General features: G+C 41.0%; 2 protein-coding genes across 3 annotated transcripts in view; one reads left to right on the forward strand and one right to left on the reverse strand.

Annotated features, from left to right (window-relative positions):
- Positions 1 to 694: 694 nt before the first annotated feature.
- Positions 695 to 5,127, reverse strand: HSPA5 (heat shock protein family A (Hsp70) member 5). 2 transcript variants are annotated; one of them, XM_079112383.1, is made up of 9 exons: positions 5,035 to 5,127; positions 4,712 to 4,949; positions 4,381 to 4,612; positions 3,865 to 4,002; positions 3,418 to 3,530; positions 2,937 to 3,327; positions 2,586 to 2,823; positions 2,138 to 2,305; positions 695 to 1,602 (listed from the first exon to the last, which is right to left on the reverse strand). In XM_079112383.1, the coding sequence occupies exons 2-9, from the start codon at positions 4,831 to 4,833 to the stop codon at positions 1,040 to 1,042; spliced, it is 1,965 nt and encodes a 654-aa protein (XP_078968509.1). In that variant the 5' UTR covers positions 4,834 to 4,949; positions 5,035 to 5,127; the 3' UTR covers positions 695 to 1,039. The 2 variants fall into 2 exon arrangements, with proteins under 2 accessions (XP_078968509.1, XP_078968510.1); XM_079112384.1 differs by lacking the exon at positions 5,035 to 5,127 and having other exon boundaries at positions 4,712 to 4,973.
- Positions 5,128 to 16,462: 11,335 nt separating this feature from the next.
- Positions 16,463 to 22,709, forward strand: part of GAPVD1 (GTPase activating protein and VPS9 domains 1) — an 88,362-nt gene continuing 82,115 nt past the window's right edge. The window contains 1 exon segment of the mRNA XM_079113857.1: positions 16,463 to 16,605. The gene's annotated coding sequence lies outside the window, so the exon portion shown is untranslated.

Raw genomic sequence — 22,709 nt, forward strand, 5'->3', positions numbered from 1 at the left:
AAGTATTTTTAAATTGAAAATCTAACAAAACCTCCATCAATTCTTAAGAGAATCAAGCCAGGCACAATGACCCATCCCTATAATCCCAGTGAAACGGAGCTGAGGCAGGAAGACTGCCAACTTTGGAACCAGCTAAGCAACTTAGGGTCTTCCTGTCTAAATGTAGAAAATTAGAATCTGTCTAAATGTAGAAAATAAGGGCTGGGATATAGATCAGTGTAGACAGTCTGGGGGTTCAATCCTGAGAGGAAGGGGCTGAGGTTATAGCTCTGGTAGAGCACTTGCCTAGCATGTTTGAGGCACTGGGTTCAATTCCTGGCACCACATAAAAGGTCCATCAACAACAACAAAAAAAGGTGGGGGGGATAACCCAAGCAGCTATAGCATTATTTGTAAGTCACCAGAAAGGAAGTTTTTAGGAAAGGGAAGTAAGAAATTTTAATTATATTCAAGAAAACTCCACTCTTAGCCTCTGAAATGGCCCTTGCCTAGTTAAGAATACAGTGAACCTCCTCCCCTACTCTTAGATTAAAACAACAAATTCCCTGGAAGTATTAAACAGAAATGTTTCCTTACTCCAACATTTCAAATAACCCCGACAAGTTCTCACAAATGAGAATCTTAACTTTTAGTTATCATACTAAAAATAAATGATTGATCTAATTAGACGCTTTTCACAAAAATTAGACCAGTGTAAATAACAAACATTTATTGGTGTCACTTATGGTAGAAAAAAGTTCCTACACCAGATGTGCATGACCCAATTGTTAAATAGAACATTTCTGAGGTGAACACACATCCTGACCCATGTTTTTATATCCAGTTTTTAAGATAGCCAATTCCTCCTCTCCCCCCACCCCAAAACATGTGAGCAACTGCTAATGAAAAGCAGTAAACAGCCACTTGGGCTATAGCATTTTCAACTCCACTCTGAGGTGAAGATTCCAATTACATTCGAGACTTAAGTTCTCTCAATTTTCTCCTAACGAAAGTTCCTGAGTCCAGTATTTACAATATTACAACACTAGCAGATCAGTGTCTACAACTCGTCTTTTTCTGATGTATCCTCTTCACCAGTTGGGGGAGGGCCTGCGCTTCCATAGAGTTTGCTGATAATTGGCTGAACAATTTCTTCTAATTCCTTCTTTTTAGCTTTGAAGTCTTCAATGTCAGCATCTTGGTGGCTTTCCAGCCATTCAATCTTTTCCTCTACAGCTTTTTCCATGGTCTCCTTATCTTCAGAGGAAAGTTTACCTCCCAACTTTTCTTTATCTCCAATCTGATTCTTTAGAGAGTAGGCGTAGCTTTCCAACTCATTCCTAGTATCAATACGTTCCTTGAGTCTTTTGTCTTCCTCAGCAAACTTCTCAGCATCATTAACCATTCTCTCAATTTCTTCAGGTGTCAGGCGATTTTGGTCATTAGTAATTGTGATCTTATTTTTGTTCCCTGTACCTTTGTCTTCAGCTGTGACCCGAAGAATACCATTCACATCTATCTCAAAAGTGACTTCAATCTGGGGGACCCCTCGGGGAGCAGGAGGAATTCCAGTGAGATCAAATGTACCCAGAAGGTGGTTGTCTTTTGTCAGGGGTCGTTCACCTAGAAGTTACACACAGAAAAACTTGTTACTGACAATTCTAGATCCCTACATTTCAGTCTGTTAGAACATATAGTGGGGCTGGGGAGATAGCTCAGTTGGTAGAGTGCTTGCCTTGCATGCACATGGCCCTGAGTTCGATCCCCAGCACCACAAAAAAAAAAAAAGAACATATAGTGGGGCAAGGGCACTTCAAGCCAAAGCGACTCAGTATTGGTCTACAAAAAGCAGCAACTAAAAAAAAAAAAAAAGCAGCAACTAGGTGACATTACTGCTAACTCTTAACTAAATTTCATCTATTTTAAAGTACTGTAAACCCCTTTTTGTTCTTGTATTCTAGGAGCCAACTCAGAAGTTATTTCTAATGGGAAAAAGTGTTAAATAAGTACTGACTACAGGAGACTCAGCACCAGCTTTAAGGACCTCCCCCACCTTAAAAACAGCAGCTCCTCCTTTACCTAGCCATTTTAATACTGTGTATTAAACAAGAAGTCACATTCTTTTAAAGCATATCATAACATTAACAAATGTAATTACCTTCATAGACCTTGATTGTAACAGTAGGTTGATTATCAGAAGCTGTAGAAAAGATCTGAGACTTCTTGGTGGGTACCACAGTGTTCCTTGGTATCAGTTTGGTCATGACACCTCCCACAGTTTCAATACCAAGTGTCAGGGGACATACATCAAGCAGTACTAGGTCACCTGGCAAAGGTAAATCAATCAAGGTCAAGAACATACCAAGCAATCTCCCCACAAACTTAAAAGCTTACTTTTTCTGTTTTGTTATTTGTTTAGGTTCTAGGCATAAACATTTTAGGGTAAATCAATTAAATAGTTGTTGCTGAGGATCTAAAGACTGTACCAGGTCTTGTCTTCACTGTACCTTTACTAGCTGGGTGACCTTGTGGCTCACATCTGTTGTTTTCTAAGACAATTACTAACTATATTCTTCTCATCAAGCTACCAAAGCATTGTAACCTACCTGTATCTTGATCACCAGAGAGTACACCAGCCTGGACAGCAGCACCATATGCAACAGCCTCATCTGGGTTTATGCCACGGGATGGCTCCTTGCCATTGAAAAACTCTTTAACCAGTTGCTGAATCTTTGGAATTCGAGTAGAGCCACCAACAAGAACAATCTCATCAATATCAGACTTCTTCAAATCAGAATCCTCCAGTACTTTCTGGACAGGCTTCATGGTAGATCGGAACAGGTCCTAAAATAAGAGACATGGTCATTGTGATTCCTGTTATACCTATATATTAGATGCATTATCTTAAATTCAGTCTGAATACATCTCATTAGCAAAGCAGAAAACAAGGAACACACCATGTTTAGCTCTTCAAATTTGGCCCGAGTCAGGGTTTCAGAAAAGTCTTCTCCTTCATAGAAGGACTCAATTTCAATTCTTGCTTGATGTTGAGAAGACAAGGCCCGCTTGGCCTTTTCTACCTCACGCCGGAGTTTCTGCACAGCTCTGTTGTCTTTCCTAACATCTTTGCCAGTCTTCTTTTTGTACAGCTTGATGAAGTGTTCCATAACACGCTGATCAAAGTCTTCTCCACCCAGATGAGTATCTCCATTAGTGGCCACAACTTCGAAGACACCATTGTCAATGGTGAGAAGAGACACATCGAAGGTTCCACCACCCAGATCAAACACCAGAATATTCTTCTCCCCCTCCCTCTTGTCCAGGCCATATGCAATAGCAGCTGCTGTACTGTTAGAATGAAAAAGGGGGAAAGTGCTTAGTCAGGTTCATGTTTCCCCTACTTGGCAAATATGCCATATCCTTGAATTTGATACTTACGGCTCATTGATGATCCTCATAACATTCAGGCCAGCAATAGTTCCAGCATCTTTGGTTGCTTGCCTTTGGGCATCATTAAAATAGGCTGGTACAGTAACAACTGCATGAGTAACCTAAAAGAATAACAAAAGGAAAATAAGTATATTATTATCACATGGTTTAACCCTTATTTAAATTAGTCAAACCACCACTCTAGTATCTACGCCAGTTTATTGGTAAGAAGAGTATATATACCACTTTATATCCAGAAAATTGCACAAATTAAATAATAACACATGAAAAATATCTGGCCAGTTTGGCCTATGGTCAAACACTAAAGTTAACCTGACAAATGTGGATGTCATTCAGATTCAAATTTTTAACACCATGAAGGCATCCACAAGTCAACCAAAAATCAAATACTCTTTAAAAAAAATAAACATTTAACATTGTTCTAGAAATATTTACCTTCTTTCCCAAATAAGCCTCAGCAGTCTCTTTCATTTTAGTGAGAACCATGGCAGAAATTTCTTCTGGAGCAAATGTCTTGGTTTGGCCACCTCCAATATCAACCTGAATGTACGGTTTAGTTTTCTTTTCAACCACCTATTTTATTAAAGAATGATTTAATAAGTAATATTTCAGATAGTAAAGCAATGACATTTCAGGCTTCAAAAAGACTCAATTTCTCCCCCACAGTTTGGTTTAGTTTGGTCACTTGAAGCTGAACATTGACTAGAAATACTTGGGGTATATAGGTCTCTTAAAAACTTTCTTCAGATTGTCTTTTAATCCTAAATTACTGTGAGCACACTGCTGGCCAACTACAAGGTTCTGTTTCGTAACATACTAAAAAGGTATTAAATTACATCTTGTCCTCATCCTTTCTTGTTTTCTGAACACTGTTTTTAGTCATTTCTTAACCCTAAATACTCCCACTACCCCCACCCAACCTCTAGCAGGAGTTCAAAAGCTCGATCGGACCTTGAAAGGCAAGAACTTGATGTCTTGCTGCACAGAGGGGTCATTCCAAGTGCGGCCGATGAGCCGCTTGGCGTCGAAGACCGTGTTCTCAGGGTTGGAGGTGAGCTGATTCTTGGCCGCATCGCCGATCAGACGTTCCCCCTCAGGGGTGAAGGCCACATAAGACGGCGTGATGCGGTTGCCTTGATCGTTGGCGATGATCTCCACGCGGCCATTCTTGAACACCCCGACGCTGGCGGAAAAACCCAACAGCAAAGGAATCAGTACTGCACTTCTCACACCAGCCGAGGAGGCCACGCCCCATTCTCCCCCTTCTACAAACCCGACTTACCAGGAGTAAGTGGTCCCCAGGTCGATGCCGACCACTGTACCCACGTCCTCCTTCTTGTCTTCCTCCTCGGCCCGCGCCGCGCAGAGCAGCAGTAGCACCGCGGCTACCAGAGAGAGCTTCATCTTGCCGTAGCTGTCGGCCACTTGCTCTCGGTCAGCAGGCAGGGAGGGAGGCAGGCAGAAGTCGCAGGAAATCCAGCCAACAGGCCGCAGAACTGGAGCGCAGCGAGGTTACGGGTCTGTGAACCGCAAGGGCACCAGATCAGGAAGAGCTGCGAACAAGGTAAAAGGTAGGCCCGGGGAAAAGCAGGCCGCTGCACTTACCTCTCACACTCGTCACACCACAACTCTGTCTGTCTGTGTTGTCTCCGCCAGTGTCCAGCGCGCCGTCGCCTACTCGGCTTATATACCCTGCCCCCAGCCCCGTCGTGGAGGCCCGCGATTGGTGAAAGTGCTGCTTGTTGGAGGCCGCTGATTGGCCCAGGGCACCAAGCTGGCCGCCGCCGATTCGAAGCGGCCTCCTCCGCAATCTACGTCACCGCTACGCCCCCCGGACAGACTCATTGGCTGCTAGTGATTCTCAACAGTCACCAATGAGAGGCAACATCCGCTCCGTGGGCTGGTCCCATTGGTTCAGCAGCTGCCTCTCTCACCACCGTGTGACCTCTCACCCTGACGCGGCTTCCGCTGGTAACCGCTCTGAACCTTCCTTCACTGTGGGCCCTGGGGGACTGCCGCCGGTTCCGTGCTCCTGTTCCTTCAGGGTTGTGGGACCTGAGTCCGTGCTTTACTGCCTGTCTTCCCCTTCCCTGTTTCTCATCCCAAAGCAGGAAGCTGCTTTTTCTGCTCTCGGGTTCCATTCCGTCCCAGTCAGACTGGCCTCAGCGTAGATGCCGTGATCGCCCCAGAACGCTTTTTCTCCGCCCTTCGCCTCCACTGCCGATTCTGGGTGTCCGAACCTCAAGGCCCTTTGTTATTCACCAGCCCTCTACTCTCAAACTTGGGCCTGTCTTGGGCTGTCCGGCAGAGAATCACCGCTCCTCCCAACTAGTTGGGTCACCCCTGTACCCCTACCCGGCTATTTTTGTCTATTTCGGCCCTCTTCAAAGTGCCCTGACCCCCCTCCCTACTGTGGCAACCCTCTCCTGAGAATTTATTAAAGCCACTTGCCACCCCTTCTCCCCAGCCCATCATTTCTTTTTCTGGCTCAGGTTATCATTTACAAGTTATTCCTATCCCTTCTGGACAATACATGATGTCCTAAATGCATTTGGCAGACGAAGATCGTCTTGATAATGCTTTACTCTTTTTATAATATGTTGCAGAAAATAATAGAGGACGCTACTTACTTTGCTTACTATGTGCCGAGCATTGTTTTGTGTGCTCTTCATTTGTTATTTGATCCTTACAGTTCAGTCATTGGTAGGCTGAAAGTGGGAAATCCTTTTCCAGGTGAGAACATTGAGACTAAAATATGATTAAATAATTAGACCAGTCCTGATCTGGTGAGTGATGGAGTTGGTATTGATATTCAGGTCAACTTTATCCCATAGCCACTGCTCTTAGTAACTTTTTGGTTTAATTCATTGATTCAACAGATATTTCACAGAATCTCCTATGGACTGGCCAAAGTCCTGATAACAAAATATTTTTAGATACTTACAGAAGATGTTTGGTACCTTATCACAGGAACTGATGACTGCAGTATTGCTACTAAATGCATTTTAAAAAATATTTTTTTGTAGTTGTAGGTAGCCAGTATACCTTTATTTTATTTATTTTTATGTGGTGCTGAGGCTCAAACCCAGGGCCTTACATGCTAGGCAAGCGCTCTGCCACTGAGCTACAGCCCCAACCCTAAATTCATTCTACGGTTTAGAGGTATGTTGTATCCAAATGGTAAAGGAACATACACAGTTCACTATGATGTTGAGCCCATAAGTCAGTACTTAATTCTGCTTTCTCCATTTGTGCCCTGAAAGATTATAATGATGACTCAGAGTTGACTCCATTCTTACTGTAGAGGTTGCATCATGCATCTCTTTCAACAGGGCTTGTAATACTGCAGCAACATTGACCCCTCTTAGGGTTACATCAGTCCAGTAGCAAGATAGAAATCACCATTTGGCTATTGTACAGCTTTAAGTCATTTCAGTTCTTTTTTATCAAAAAACAAACTCATGGCACATTACTATAATCCCACCAATTCAGGAGGCTGAGGCAGGAGGATTGCAAGTTCAAGGTCAGCCTTAGCAACTTAGCATGACCCTGCCTCAAAAAAAATAAAAAGGGCTGCAGATGTACCTCAGTGGCAGAGCACCCCTGGATATTCAGTCCCCAGTACTAAAAAAGAAAAAAAAAAAAAAATCCTTCACTTCAGTCTCACCCTTGATTAATAAAGTGAACTTTTGCAACTCTACTTTTTCTAAGATTTAGAAAATAATCGTCTAACTTCCAAAGAATTGGAACTTAAGTATTTTGTGCATATTATAGTTCCTATTGTACCTTCCAAAGCATGATCATTATTGGTCAAACAAATTTCATAGATAGAACCAATTTGCTGAATGTTAAAGGCCATTAATAGCTGGGTGCAATGGTGCACACCTGTAATCCCAGCAGCTTGGGAGGCTGAGGCAGGAGGATCTCCAGTTCAAAATCAGCTTCAGCAACAGTGAGGCACTAAGCAAGAGTGACCCTGTCTCTAAATAAAATACAAAAAAGGACTGGGGATGTGGCTCGGTTTGAGTGCCTCTAAGTCTCCAGTATCCCCCGCAGCAAGAAAAAAAAAAAAAAAAAGGCCAAATACAGTATATGCCAAGTTACCATGCCAAATTATAAATAATTAAGTGCTAGACACTGTGATAAATGCTTATACATATTTATTTTAATTCTTTTTAATGTTTTTTAGTTGTAGGTGGACACAATACCTTTATTTTTTAAAATATTTTTTAGATGTTGATGGATCTTTATTTTATTATTTATATGTGGTGCTGAGAATCAAACCTAGTGCCTCACACATGCTAAGCAAGTACTCCACCACTGAGCCAAAACCCCAGCCCTCTTTTAGTTATTATGAAAACATTTTTTTACCCCTATTTTAGAACTAAGGAATCTGAAACTTGCCCAGGAGATCACAGAGCTGTGAAGAGATGGTCCCCAAACTGACCCTTGGAAGTTTGATTTCTAACCTTTGTAGTCCAGGTCGTCATCCTGAGCTTCAGGTTTATAGGATACATAGTCACATATTTTGATAATTTATGATGGCCAAGTGAAACTTGCCTAATTTAAATGAGCTCATTTCATTTGCGCTTCTATGGATTAAAAAGAAATAGATTTCAATTTGCCATTTCAGAGAGCTAAAGTAGAACTGATTAGGATTGGATATCATTTACCTCCTCTTTTCTGAAGAAAACAGTAATTGAAAGTCAGAGAACAAGAAGGAAAATGGAAGGGCCTGTGTAATTTATAAGTTGACCATTTAGACCCTGATAATTGAGAATCTTCCACATGTTTTGTTGGAGAGAACGTGAAACTAGAAGATAGGGTACATGATCTTGGGGGAGGAAGCTTTTCGGAGCCCCAGTTTTGTTTTGTCTTTTGCTTGTTTGTTTGTTTTTGGCTCTTTTTAGTTATACATGACATTAGTAGAATCCATTTTGATAAAATTATAGATGCATGGAATACATCTTATTCTAATTAGAACCGATGCTTCTGGTTTACATGATGGTGGTATTCACTTAGGTATTTTCATATATGTACATAGGAAACCTAGTTTCTCCATCTATTTGATGTGTTTTTCCCTCTCTTATCTGTCTTAGTTGTTTCAAGGATCAAATGAGATGCTGTATGTGAAAGTTCTTTGAAAATTGTGGAATCATGGTAATGATATCATTAGTAATATACTGAGAAGAAATTTTAGAAGCTCTTCAAATGTCACCTCTTGAGGATCAGCTTTCAAGATTTTGTTTAATGGAAAAAATAGTGATTACTTTGAATTTGACAAAGATTTTTGTAAATGCTTTTAAAGTGAGTGGTACATCTACTTATTTTCGTATATTGGGCACATAGGTGCATTTTTTAAAATATTTTTTTAGTTTTTGATGGACCTTTATTTTATTAATTTATTTACATGCAGTGCTGAGTATTGAACCCAGTGCCTCACACATGCTAGGCAAGTGCTCTACCACTGAGCCACAACCCCAGTCCCATAGATCCATTTTTGTTTAAGGAACTGGTAGTAATTAACTTACTTCATCAAACTACTCAAGAGTAAAAAGTTTCACTCTATAACACCTGAGCTGGAAATAATAGTAGGGATAAATCATGTAGTCTTTTCATGTGTGTGTAATTCTCAAAGTAAAATTGTTGCTGAATGTGGTGGTGCATGCCTGTAAGCTGAACTACTTGGAAAGCTGAAGTAGGAGGCTTGCAAGATTGAGGTCAGCCTGGGAAATTTAGCAAGAACTTGTCTTGAAATAAAAATGACTGGGAATGTAACTCAGTGGTAGAGTACCCCTGAGTTTCATTTCTACTACAGGGGTGGGGGAACAGAAAAGTTTGAATATCTTCCACTTTAGCAGGTTATGACAAACTTGCTTTCCAGAGTGGTTAAATGTTTACACTCACTAGAAATCTACAAGACTTTTAGTATTCCATATCACCATCCTCATTTAATACAAGATGGGTGTGACGGTACATGCCTCTAATCCCAGCAGCTCCAGAGGCTGAGGCAGGAAGACAGCAAGTTGGAGGCCAGCCTCCGCAAATTAGCGAGGCTTTAATGAGACTCTGTCTCAAAATATTAAATAAAAAGGAGTGGGGGATGTAGCTCAGTGGTTAAGTGCCCCTGGGCTCAATCCTGGGTACCCGCCCCAAAAGCATTTAATATAACCGTTTTATTTGACAATCCATGGATGTGTACTGGCATCTCATTGTGGTTTAAATTTTTATTTTTCTGATTACTCAAGCTCAAGTGATCCACCACAGCCTCCCCAGTAGCTGGAATTACAAGCTTGTGCCACTACACCCAGCTAAAATATTCTTTTCCCTTTTTAAATTATTATTTAAAAATTTTTTTCTTTAGTTATAGATAGACATAATACCTTTATTTTATTTATTTTTATGTGATGCTCAGGATTGAACCCAGTGCTTCACAAGTGCTAGGCAAGTGCTAGGCAGGTGCTCTACCACTGAGCTACAACCCCAGCTCTATTCTTTTATTTTCTAAAAACTCTTTTTTTTTTTTTCTCAGTAGTGGGGATTGAACCCATGTCCTTGTGCTTGACATGGCAAGTCCTCTACCAACTGAGCTATATCCCCAGCCCTAAAAACTCATTTTTATAACGTCTTTTAGAGTTTTAGGTCACCTGGAATTGAATATATATATATATATATATATATATATATATATATATGGGATGCACATGGTATGAGTCAAATTCATTTTTTCCCTAATGGATAGCCAATTGTCCCAGCATCATTTTTCATGTTAGTATATTCGTTAACCTTTATCTTAATCACTATAGCTTAATAGTAAGTCTTGATATCTGGAAGAATAAACCTTCACATTGCTCTTCCTAGGAATGCTTCTGACTATTCTTGGAGATTTGTGTTTCCATGTAAGTTTAAGAATCAGCTTGTCAAGTTCACAAAACAAATCTGTTATATACTGTTAAGTTTAAAAAATGGGTTATGGTATAGCAATACTATAACATTTATTTCTATTATTATTATTATTATTATTTTGGCACTAGAGATTGAACCCAGCTGCACTTTACCACTGAGCACATCCCCAACTCTTTTTATTTTTTATTTTTTATTTTGAGACAGGATGGCTTGATAAGTTACTTTAGGGCCTAAGTTGCTGAGGCTGGCCTTGAACTTGTGATCCTCCTGCTTCAGCCTCCTGAATCGAGGAAATTATAGGCATGCACCACCATGCCCAGCCCTATAACATTTATTTATAAAATAAACTTTACAAAGTCTTAAATTTCTCTTTTAACTCCTCTATATTTTAGTATTTTTAGAAAATTTGCATGGATTTTGTCAGAAATAATTTCTATTTTGAAACAACAAATTATGATTTATCAGTTGGGCACAGTGGTGCATCCTGAATCCCAGCAATTTAGGAGGCTGAGGCAGGAGGGTCACAAGTTTAAAATCAGCCTCAGCAATTTAGAAAAGCCCCAAGCAACTTAGCAAGACTGTCTCAAAATAAAAAATAAAAAGGGGTAGGGATGTAGATCAGTGGTAAAGCACCCCTGGGGTCAATCCCTAGTGCCCCCACCCAAGAAAAAAGCTTCCTAATTTCTAGCCAGTTGTGGTTTTGCACACCTGTAATCCCAAATTCAAGTCCTTCCTGGGCAACTTAGTGAGACCCTGTTCTCTCAAGTTTAAGGCTTTTGTTGCCCTCAGTTTGTCCAATAATTTTAAATTCCTTGGCAAATGCTGTAAATCCATGTAACTACCTGAATACGTCCCTCAGGCCTTGGAAGGGTTGCCAGGCAAGTAAGGGATCTTAAATCAGATCTCTATCAGTGTCATGGTAAATTGACCTCCTGAGTACTATTATTTATCAGCCAGTCAACGCAGGATAACCAAGGGCCAAGAACATACATGGGCTAAGGCTGTAACTGGTATCCTGTCCTGTTTTCCCTGTTTTCAAAGTGCAGAAGAGTTTTTTTTTTTGTTGTTGTTGTTGTTGTTTGGTACCAGGGATTGAACACAGAGAGTTTAACCACTGAGCCTGGACCACATATCTCCCTTCCTTATATTTTTTATTTTGAGACAGGGGTTTCACTATGTTGTTTAGGGCCTTAATAAGAGGCTGGCTTTGAACTTAGGATCTTCCTGTCTTAGCCTCCCAAGTTGCTGGGATTAGAGGCATGCACCACTGTGCACAGCAGGAAAAGGACCTTTTTAATGGACAGTTTTATGCCACCTTGGTATTAGGACAGCTTCCACACATGTCTTTTTGGATTTTTTTTTTTTTTTTTTTTTACTTTCAGGATTCCCAGAGCTTTAGAAATACTTGACCATTAAAAATCTTTCTTTTACATTTATACATGGTTAATTTACTTGTATCTTTTTGTAATTCAAAATGTCATGAATCAACGTAATTGTCCATCAGTATGAAATGCTGAATTAGCTATGGTAGATTACACTATCTACCATTGATATTTAGGTGGCACACGCCTGTAATCAAAGCAGTTTGGGTGGCTGAGGCAGGAGAGTCATGAGTTCAAGGCCAGCATTAGCAATTTAGCCAGGCCCTAAGCAACTCAGTAAGACCTTGTTTAAACAAAATACAAAAAAGGGCTGGGGATGTGGCTCAATGGTTGAGTGCCCCTGTGTTCACTTCCTGGTACAAAAAAAAAGTAAGTGTGAAGTTTGGAAAATATAAGAAAATTTTACACACTGATACGGAAGGATACCTTCGATTTATTTATTTATTTAGTGAGACTGGGATTGAACCAAAAAAAAAAAAAAAAAAAAAAAACTACACTGAGTCACATCCTCAGCCCTTGTTTCACTGAGTCACATCCTCAGCCCAAGTTTCTGGGTTTACAGGCAACTGGCTAAGATTTATTACTAAATAAGAAAAGCCAGCTGTAGTGTGTAAAATTTGATCTTATTTGTGTTAAACACACACACACACACACACACACACACAGCAAATTTGGACAGATACCTATGAAATTGACAACAGTGTCCTTCCTGGGTGTAATTAGATACATTATTTTAAGAGCAAAAATGGATTCCTCTATTATTTGAAATCTTTCCAAAATGTAGTGAACTGTAAAGGACTTGTTGCCTTCAGCATTCATTTTTTAAAATATTTTTTTAGCTGCCAATGGACCTTTATTTTATTTATTTACATGCAGTGCTGAGAATCAAACCCAGTACCACACACATGCTAGGCAAGTGTGCTACTACTGAGCTGCAGCCCAGCCCAGCACTGGATGTTTTAAATGCTTATCTGGTGTTTATGAGTTTGAACCACAGCACAATATAACATCTTACACTTTTGTTTTGCTTTATGGTAACAGCTTTCACCTGCATCCTTTGTTCTTGTTTTGAGTTGAATTGAATTGAGGTCTTACTGTGTTGTCCCCTTTAGTCTTGAATTCCTGGGCTCAAGCAATCCTCCTGCCTCAACCTCCTGAGAACTGGGACTATAGGCATGTACTACTGTGCCTGGCAGTCATTTGATCTTATCTTCATACCTACTGGGTGGGATAGATAGTATTGGTGACATCTGTGTTGCCATTGAAAATATAGTTTTAGACTTATTTCATGGTAAAGTTATGGATTCTGTGCTATACTGGTGTCTATGTTATAGCTGCATTTGCTTATCACTTAACCTATCATTTAATTGACTCAAATGAGACCCTAATCTTTCCACAAGCAAAGATGTTACAGGTGTATACTAACATTTCAGTGTTTTCTTTCTCAAACAGTGTGCTCAATAGATAAAAACATGTCATAGGTTAGATCCTTGTTTCTTTTAATCTTGTTCTTCCTCTTCCTAATCTTTCTTTCTTTCTAGATGCAGCCCTGCTTTTCTTTCTGGTATGGTTTGCTCTCAGTTAACTGTCATATTTTCCTTTTTGTAGGTGCATAATATCTTTTTTTTTTTTTTTTTTGGGGAGCTGGGGATCGAACCCAGGACCTTGTGCTTACAAGGCAAGCACTCTACAGACTGAGCTATCTCTCCAGCCCCCACATAATATCTTAATGTTACTTTTCCCAGTGGCATATACATTTTCAGTAGGCTGTCTTGAAGAACAGCTTCCAAATTCCAAGAGAAAGAGTGTGCAGAGTAGAAGATCTCTGAGATTCTGAGTTTTAATAGATCATTTAAAAATAGGCAAATATTTATTTCTAGGTAGCATATCAGGTTCCAGGAAAACAATGGTGAATAAGATGACCTCAGGGAATACTATTTATTGATTTTGAGCAAGTTTTTACCTCTATGGTTAGTCTCTTTGATTCAAAATATCTATAATGACAAAGTTTGGGGGTCTTTGACAGACCTGGTGATAGTGTTTTTGTCCAGAAACATTTGCCAGAGGCCCCTCAAATCACCTGGCAAAGACATCTGCTTTTTATTTTACTTCTAAGACTGGCTATGCACACATAGAGATTTTTTAATATTTAAATTCTGATTTTGTCATTGCTCTGTGATTCTGAGCAGGATACTTTAATGGCAAATGTGGAGCTGGAAGTCTAAAGTGGAGCTGGAAGTCTAAAGAACTAAACTGTCATCAAGATTCAGTGTGAATTTGTGACTATGGACAAATAATTTCATATCCCTTTATGTCAGGGATGGCTAAGTGGTATATTGGACAGAAAATGGACAGAGTTCACAGTTTATTCATCGCACTCATTTGAAAAACAAAATAGTTTGGTGTGGTGTAACACACCTGAAATTCCAGTGACTTAGGAGACTGAGGCAAGAGGATCACTAGTTCAAGGTCAGCCTCTGCAATTTAGTAAGGCCCTAAGCAACTTAGTGAGACTCTGTCTCAAAAAAAAAAAAAGTGCTGGGAATGTGGCTCAGTGACTAAGTGCCCCTTGGTTTAATCCCTAGTACCAAATAAGTAATAATAAAAGAAACAAAAATAGCTATACATTGTGGCACATGCCTATAATCCCAGCAACTCAGGAGACCAAAACAGGAGGAATGCAAGTTTGAGATCAGCCTCAATGAAAAAGGACTGTGTTAGCTAACTCAGTAGTTAAAGGAGCCTGTAGGGGGCTGCTGGGGTTGTAGCTCAGTGGTAGAGCACTTGCCTAGCATGTGTTAGGCACTGGTTTCCATTCTCAGCACCACATATAAATAAATAAAATTAGAAAATATTCATTGGCAACTAAAAAAATATTTAAAAGGAAGTGCCTATGGGTTCAATCCCCAATACCAAAAACCAAAAATCAAGAAAAACAGAACACAAAAATCTCTGTAAGTCCCTGCTCCCAAGAAATATTATTATGACAGGTTCCAGGGAGACAGCAGGGTTTCCTGCCCAGAGGAGTAAAATGTGGTGAGTGTATTACCTACTCCATGTTCTGCAAGAATCGCTGCTGTAAATCCACAGCCCTGGTAGGAGAATTGAATTCCTTGGGTGTGCTGAATGGAAAGAAGATTGGAAACTGTTTATCTAGTTCAAGTTCTTCATTCATAGGTGACAGAATAGGGCTTAGAGTGATTAATTAACCATTCCAGTTCTCTTTTCACTTGCTATTGCATAATGTAGTTTGTTGGGGATGCTCAAGATCCTTGTGGTACTTTGGAGGCCTTTTGTTTTGCCTTCTCTGGCCTATGTGCTCCAATCTGTCTAGAGTACTCAGTGTTCCAGAGCTCATTATGAACAAGTTCATTTTATTCAGGCTGGGTTCTTCATTAGCAATCCATTTTCCATCTCGAATCCAGCCATTAATTTACTTCCAGTGTCACCTCCTCCATAAGGACAACCTGATGAGATCTAGGAATCTCCTAGCATGCCTACCTCAGTTTACCACCCTTACTCTGTGGGAGTTTCTTTCCACTTTAGGTTATAAAATGTATCCTGTTGCTTTTTTTATATACCTTGATTTATTTATTTTTATGTGGTGCTGAGGATGGAACCCAGAGCCTCACATGTGCTAGGCAAGCAAGCTCTACCACCTAGCCCTATCCTGTTGCTTTTTTCATCTTGCTGCTGCCTTGTACAATGTAACAAGAACTGGTAAATAATCTTTGAATTCTTGAATCAGTTGATGGCAACATGATAGCATTAACACCTGACTAGCTACCAGAGAATGAAGCAAATTCTGACCATCTTTAAAGTGGGTACGACAAGGAAGGTGAATAGATGGAGAGAGCAATCTGGGATTTGATTCACATCTGAAATGGTAGGGAAAAAGATTTTTTAAATTATTTTTTTCTTTTGTGCTTAGAGGCTCCCAGTGTTTGGAGTTTTTAAAAGGGTTGCCAAGGGGAAAACATTTTGTACTGCTCCAGGCAGTATAACTACTAGCAAAGGAAAGAAATTAAAGGGAAGCAGATTTCAGCTCAGCAGGAGGTGGAACTTTCTAACATTTAGAGCTGTCCAACAGTGGAATAAGCTGCAATACTTAGGAGCTCCCTGAAATGTGAACTGTTAAAAAAGATGACCATTTGGCTAAATGTACAAGAGGGAATTCCTTCCTGGCAGGAGTTTGCACTAATGACCTTTAAGGTGTCTTCCAATTTTAAGGTTTTTATGTCTATTCAACTGGGCTAACCTAACTTCTGAATAGATCTGAGTATTTTGTTAGAAAGTTTTTGGATAAATCGTCAACTGACTTAAAATAACTAGAAGGTCAAGTTTACCATATGTAAAATTCAATAAAGTGACAAGGGGGAAACCAGGTTTAATATTGCAAATCCAGATGCCACCCAAACCACTTCCCGACGCTAACCAAAAGCCAGAAAGTGTACGAACGGAGGTGCGAGTGGGAAAATCATTTAAGTAACGTTGCTGGCGAGTGAGAGTCTAAGTCTTTGCTGGGGCAGATTTTTCACGGCCAGAATTCCTGAGCGCAGAGGCGAGGGCCCGGGTGTTGCAAGCAGTTCCGGGGAAGGCGACACCGGACGGGAGGCGCGCGGCCGGCCAGCGGCGGGCAGCGGAAGGGAAGCCGCGGGCAGCCGGGCCGAGCCGCGCCGCCGATCCCAGGGGCCCCCGCGGCTCTGCGCACGCGCGCTGGCGTGGCGGCAGCGCCGCCGCAGGACGCAGGGAACCCGACTGGCGAGCGGCGGCGGCGGCGGCGGCGGCGGCGGCGGCGGCGGCGGCGGTTCGCGGCAAGGGCGACGGCTTGGTGGCCGAGCGGCTGTCAGACGCGGACCTCGGTGCCCTCCTCCGCATGCGCCCGTCGGTGAGCGCGCGTCCCGGGCTATCCTGCGCTGAGTGCGCGGCTCCGTGCCGGGCAGCCCGGCAGCTCCGGCCTAGGGCCGCAGCCTGCGCCTGACGGCTGGGCGACCCGGTGCAGCTGACCCCTGGGCCCTGCGCCCTTCCCTCCGGTGTTGGGCGAGGCGGGGGTGGGGGGACACGCGGCGAGGCCCGGGAGGCGATGAGGCGACGCGCAGGGGCCAGGGCGCTCGGCCTGGGGCTGGCGGAGGGAGGGACGTGTGGGGGATGGGGTGGGAAGGGGCCGAGGACCGCCGCGCGGCTTGGGGTGCGCGCCAGGGCGAGCCCCCGGCGGACGGGACACCGAGCACCCGAGGCGAGGAGCGGGTGGGGTGCCTTCTGAAGGACGCTGGTGGGGATGTCGTGCTTCGCGGAATCTTGACAAGCTGGACGCACGGGTCTGGGGCAGCCCATCTACCGTAACCGCGCACACTATACTTGGCATTTTTCCACTTGTGGGTGGCGGTCTGGAAGTGAGGGTCTGTGGGTCGTTTGCATCTGTTTTCCCTCAACTTTACGTTTTATTGACTGGCAAAATTGTAATGAGTGCTGGCGAGGCAAACCCCAGAAATAAACAGGATTTTATGCATAAATCTGCATGAGAACAAGGAGACATGGTGTTATATTCAATGAGAGGAATCAGTGTTTTAAAATTGGGGACAAAAATCAGTTTGAGCAGGGCTTCCAAAGAGTTTTTAATCTGGGATTCACCAACAGATAGAATGTGGATAGAATTCAAGGGTCCTATAACAAGACTAGGGATAAAATTGAATCTTTATTTTTATTGACCACTAGCTGAAATTTATTATTTCCTTCAGTTAGGAAAGTGGGCAACAAACCACAGTAGTATTGGCAATGACTGTGACTTTGTTACCAATAAAAATTACAGGTATTGTTGTATCATATTTATGGTTGATGTAGATATCTCAAAATGTTCTTTATGCATATCATTTCTTTGAATTTATGGGCATTACCAGATCTTGTTATTTCATGTGATGATAAAGCTGCATGTATATTGCCATATCATGTTTTTATTGTTTTGCTAGTATTTCTGTATTTTTTTTTCATATTGATACATATTGTGCATTTAAAATCAATCTGAGAAGGGGACCATAGGCTTCACCAGACTTCCAAAGAGGTCCATAACACAAAATGGTTAAAAACACCTGAAAAAGACAGAGGTTTTTGGGGGATCTATGAGTGCCTGGAAGAATATTTGTGTCATTAGGTAAAAAAGAAGACAAAGTAGACAGGATAATAGTGTAGATGAAAAAGAATTTCTTAATCAGGGACATCAAAGATTTGGATAGAATCAGAGTAGTAGGTTCATAGTTGTTCTTTATACCAGAGTGGGAGTTTGAAAAGAAAGACAACAGACATTTCAATCAGAGTACTGGTAATCAGCAAAAGAATCAGAGGAAGAAGGGGAAGTGAATATTTTGGCTCTCAGATTTTTGTTTTAAGGCGCCTCCCTAATAAGCCTCCAAGTGATCTAAGTCTCCAAGCTCTTGTGTAATCTTGTGAAAGGAAATGTTAGTGTTTGCTGATTTTTTTCTTAAAATCATGAGAGTGGTATGGTTTTTAAAGAGGAAGGTATCCTAATTTCTTTACCTTTATTTAGGTTTTCTTTTTTTTTTTTTTAATGTGGTGCTGGGGATTGAACCCAGTGCCTCACGCATGCTAGGCAAATGCTCTGCCATTGAACCACAGCTCCAGCCCCATTTCTCTACCTTTAAGAGAAAAATAAGAGTCTCTATCCAAATTTATCTTCCTGTTACCCTTTTTTTTTTTCATTTATGATAGGAAGTACATGTATTCATTATGGAGTTGGAGAGTTGGTAAGTCATTTTCTTAATTCTATTTCAAATTCTTGGAGTTCTTCATTTTGGCATCAGTTTTCTCACTGATAAATCACTCAGCATTTTTTCAGATATGTGTATCTTAAACTGTATTTTGTGAAGCACCTGTCAACATTTTGTGAGATTTTTCCACCTCTAAAATAAGAACAGTAATCAAAAACTGCTGCAGCAACTTTTTCTGGAAAAAATCAAGGGGGAGTATGAAAAGGTAAAACTATTTTATGAAACATGATTGGTATTTGTGTTGAATTGAACATACCATATTATGAGTCACTGCCTGGGAGAGGTCTTCCCTGTCACTTTCTGTGCCCTTACACTGCTGTCTTTATCATTCTTTGTTCACTGCCCCTGTGTTTTCTCTATGGCATGTGTCATTCTGATGTTATTTATGTATTTGTTGAATATTTTAATCTTTTTCTTTTCTACTTGTATGTCGGCTCCGTGGCAATAGGGACCTTGTCTTCACTGCTGTGTCATAATAAGGGGTGGCACATAACAGGTGCTCAGTAAATATTTATTGAATACATGTGTTAATAAATAGGAACTAGATTTTTTATTTTTAGGAATAAACTACTTTTTTTTAAAGTTTTGAAAATAGTATTATTCCTATTGAATCGAAATGGAAACTTTTCATCTTATTTTTTTTGGGGGAGATCCTAGGGATTGAACCCAGAGGCGTGTTACTATTGATCAACATCCTCAGCCCTTTTTATTTTGAGACAGGGTCTCTCACTAAGTTGCTTTGGGCCTCACTAAGTTGCTGAGTTTGTCCTCAAACTTGCTTTCCTCCTACCACAGCCTTCCAAGCCACTGGGATTACAGGAGTGTGCCACCATGCCTGACTTCATCTTATATATTTTTTAAAAGATAGAATATTATTTCCTGAACATCACGTAGTGCTTTTGGTTCCATTTAGGTAGTATTTATTTATTTAATATTTGTGGTACTGGGGATTGAATCTGTGGCCTTGGGCATGCTAAGGCAAGTGCTCAATCGCTGAGGTATTATTCCCCCAGCTCTGGGTACTACTAATTTTAGTGCCTGCTGCTATGCAGGTTTTGGTTGTCCTTAACTTTCTATGATGATGTAATAAAAGAAAGACTCTGCTTTGCTTTACTGTGTGATCCTAGGTTGGTGGTTTTACTTCCTAATTACTCTCCTGTTCTCCACACTCAGGGGTGCTGTATCACTTAGCTATGTCTCCAATTGCTCCTGGTCTCAAACTTGTGATCCAGCTTTCTCTCTTCCTGAGGAGTTACCACACACCCAGCTAATTACATCCTATATATTGAGGCCTACAGATTTGCCTGTGTCAAAAGAAGAAAAGTAACTCTATAAGGAATACTAGTATAGTGGGTACATTGGCACATGCCTCTAATCCCAGGGACTTAGGAGGCTGAGACAGGAGTATCCCAAGTTCAAAGCCAATGTGGGCAGCTTAGTGAGACCCTGACTCAAAACTAAAAACATGACTGGGGATGTAGTTCAGAGGTAGAACACTCTGGGTTCAATCCCTAGTAACACACACACCCACACACATACACACCTGCAAACCTACAGAAGACTAGTACATAAACAGAAGACTAGTACATAAACACATATTTATCCTTCACCTGTATCTGCTAATTGCTAACATTTTGTCATTTTTGCTTTACACCTAGGATACACACACTACTTGCTGAACCATTTGAAAGTTAGGTGTGAATATGGACATTGTTTGATCTCTTTACCCTCAAAATACTTTAGCTTTTATTTCCCAGGAACAAGGACTTCTATATAGCTATAATTTAGTTGTCACACTTAAGATTTTTAACATGGATGTAGTATGATTACTTAATGCACAGTCTGTTTTTCAATTTGTCCCAATACTGTCCTTACTTTGTTGCTGTTTTCTGTTTTTGATTCAAGACCCAGTTAAAAATCTTGCATGGTATTGCATGGTATCAAATCTCGGATTGTTTTCCAGCCTTTTTAGGGTGTCTCAACATTTTAATATTTTAATTTTTGTGGTGCTGGGGACTGAACCCAGGTCCTCAAGCATGCAAAGCACTTGTTCCACCATTGAACTTCATCCCCAGCCCCAGAGAGTAACATTTTTAAAGTATCTGTACCACTTGTTTTGTAGAATGCTTGTTAGTTTCCGTTCCTCTGAACATTCAGATTAAACATTTTGACTGTAATTTGACACAAGTGATTTTAGGTCTCTTTTAGTGTAGCTCATCAGGGACATATGATGCCAGTTTTGTTATTCATGTAAATCTGATTGATTAAGGTAACATTTAGATTTCTCTTGAAAAGTCATCTTTTTTCCTTTGTAATCAATAAGTAATCTATGGAGTGATCATCTTTTTTTACTTTCTCAGTTGTGATTTCTAGTCAGGCATGGTAGCACATGTCTACTATCACAATGACTGAGGAAGCCGAGATAGGAGAATCACAAGTTTGAAGTCACCCACAGCAACTTAGCAAGACTTTCAGCAATTTATTGAGACCCTGTCTCAAAATAAAAAGGACTGGAGATGTATCTGAGTGGCAAAGTGCCCCTAGGTTCCCCCATACCAAAAAAAAAAAGTCATGATTTCTTAATAGAGGTACTTGTCAAAAGGGTCAAGAAAATGTAGATTGGAGATACTTGCTACTAAATGGGAGAGTGAGGAATCCAGGGAAGCCGTGTGGAGAAGATGACATTTGAACTGCACCTTGAGGGGCTGGGGAGATAGCTCAGTTGGTAGAGTGCTTGCCTTGTAAGTAAGTACAAGGCCCTGGGTTGGATCCCCAGCACCGCCCCCCCCCCCCCCCGCCCGCCGCAAAAAAAAAAAAAAGAAAAAAGAAAAAAGAAAGAAAGTGAGTGTGAACTGCACCTTGAGTCATATGAGTCATATGGCTATAGGGATATTAGAGAAAGATTCCAAGTGGAGGAGCAACTTGAACAAAGACAAGGACAGAGGAAATTATAAACTGAATGAAAATATCCAGGTCCTTTTCAGGGGCCTAATTTATTAAATCTTTGAAAGAGTAAAGTGGTAGGAAAGTTTATAAAGGTAGTTTGGGATGAAGAAATGCTGAAAAATCTGGGCCGCACAGCCTCTCTCTCCATTGTAACCAGAAGTTCACTGTGGGAGCGATGGTTCTCCTCAGAGCACTACCCTAGCCCATTGCAGTGAATTGCTCCCAGGGAGCCTGAACTCCGTGTACTGCAAAGAACCACAGAGGCAGCATGGGGAAATGAAGAGTGTGGGACTTTGGTGTCAAATCTGAGTTTGAATCCCTTCTTTGCTACATGATAACTGAATGATCAGGCAGTAAGTTATCTGACTTTTCTGAATCTTTTTTCCTCATCTGTAAAGTGGAGGAGATGCATACCTACCAAGTAGGATCAAATCTACTAATAACATAGGAAAATCATCAGGAACATGACTTTGACTCAGTCATTAATAGTTATCATTAGGTGCTCCACCTCTGATTCTACTTCCATTACTTTTCCTCCTTGGTACCACATCCCAAACTTTAAAACAAATCCTACTCGTTTGGTGTCTTCTTGGCTACTGTCATAGTACTTTCACATCCTGCTTCACCGACAGGCTCTACTGAGCATTGTGAACTGTGGTTCAGTGATGGCCCACAGCACTTACTGTCTTACAAGGTGCTATTGCCTGATAATGGCATTCTGGAAATTGTGACAATATATACTAATTTGTATATGAAGTTAACAATATGAAGTTTTTTACCAGGAATTGAACCCAGGGATGCCACATCCCTAGCCCATTTAATTTTTTATTTTGAGACAGGGTCTTGCTAAGTTACCTAAGTCCTCACTGAGTTTCTGAGGCTGGCTTTGAACTTGTGATCCTCCTGTCTCAGCCTCCAGAGCTGCTAGGATTACAGGCATGCTCCACCTGGCCCAGCAAGTTTTTTACTTTTTAAACGTAATATGCTATAGTTTACTTAGTTCATTTTGAAAAACTACACCAAATGTTTTTAGCAAGTTTAAGAGGTATGTTCTGGTGGTAAGACATTTACTTCTTTTTTTTTTTTTTTTTTTCCCCTTTAAAGGGTGAATGTATTTGAGAGAGTTGGTTATACATTCTAGGAATCTCAAAGGTAAAGTATGACACATTTGTGTGTCTGGCACTGGGAATTGAACCCAGGGCCTTGCACGTACTAGGCAAGTACTCTACCACTGTCTACTGAGTTACATCCCCAGTCCTTTTTT

Source organism: Sciurus vulgaris, assembly GCF_902686455.1.
Source record: "Sciurus vulgaris genome assembly, chromosome: 15".
NCBI lineage: Eukaryota > Metazoa > Chordata > Mammalia > Rodentia > Sciuridae > Sciurus > Sciurus vulgaris.

Excerpts from the sequence above, each read along its gene's own strand:
- HSPA5 (XM_079112383.1), bottom strand. The coding sequence starts at position 4,833 with ATGAAGCTCTCTCTGGTAGCCGCGGTGCTACTGCTGCTCTGCGCGGCG. Across the intron at positions 3,531-3,864 it reads AGGCTTATTTGGGAAAGAAG|GTTACTCATGCAGTTGTTAC; the intron begins GTAAATATTTCT and ends TTATTCTTTTAG. Across the intron at positions 2,306-2,585 it reads CTCTGGTGATCAAGATACAG|GTGACCTAGTACTGCTTGAT; the intron begins GTAGGTTACAAT and ends TACCTTTGCCAG.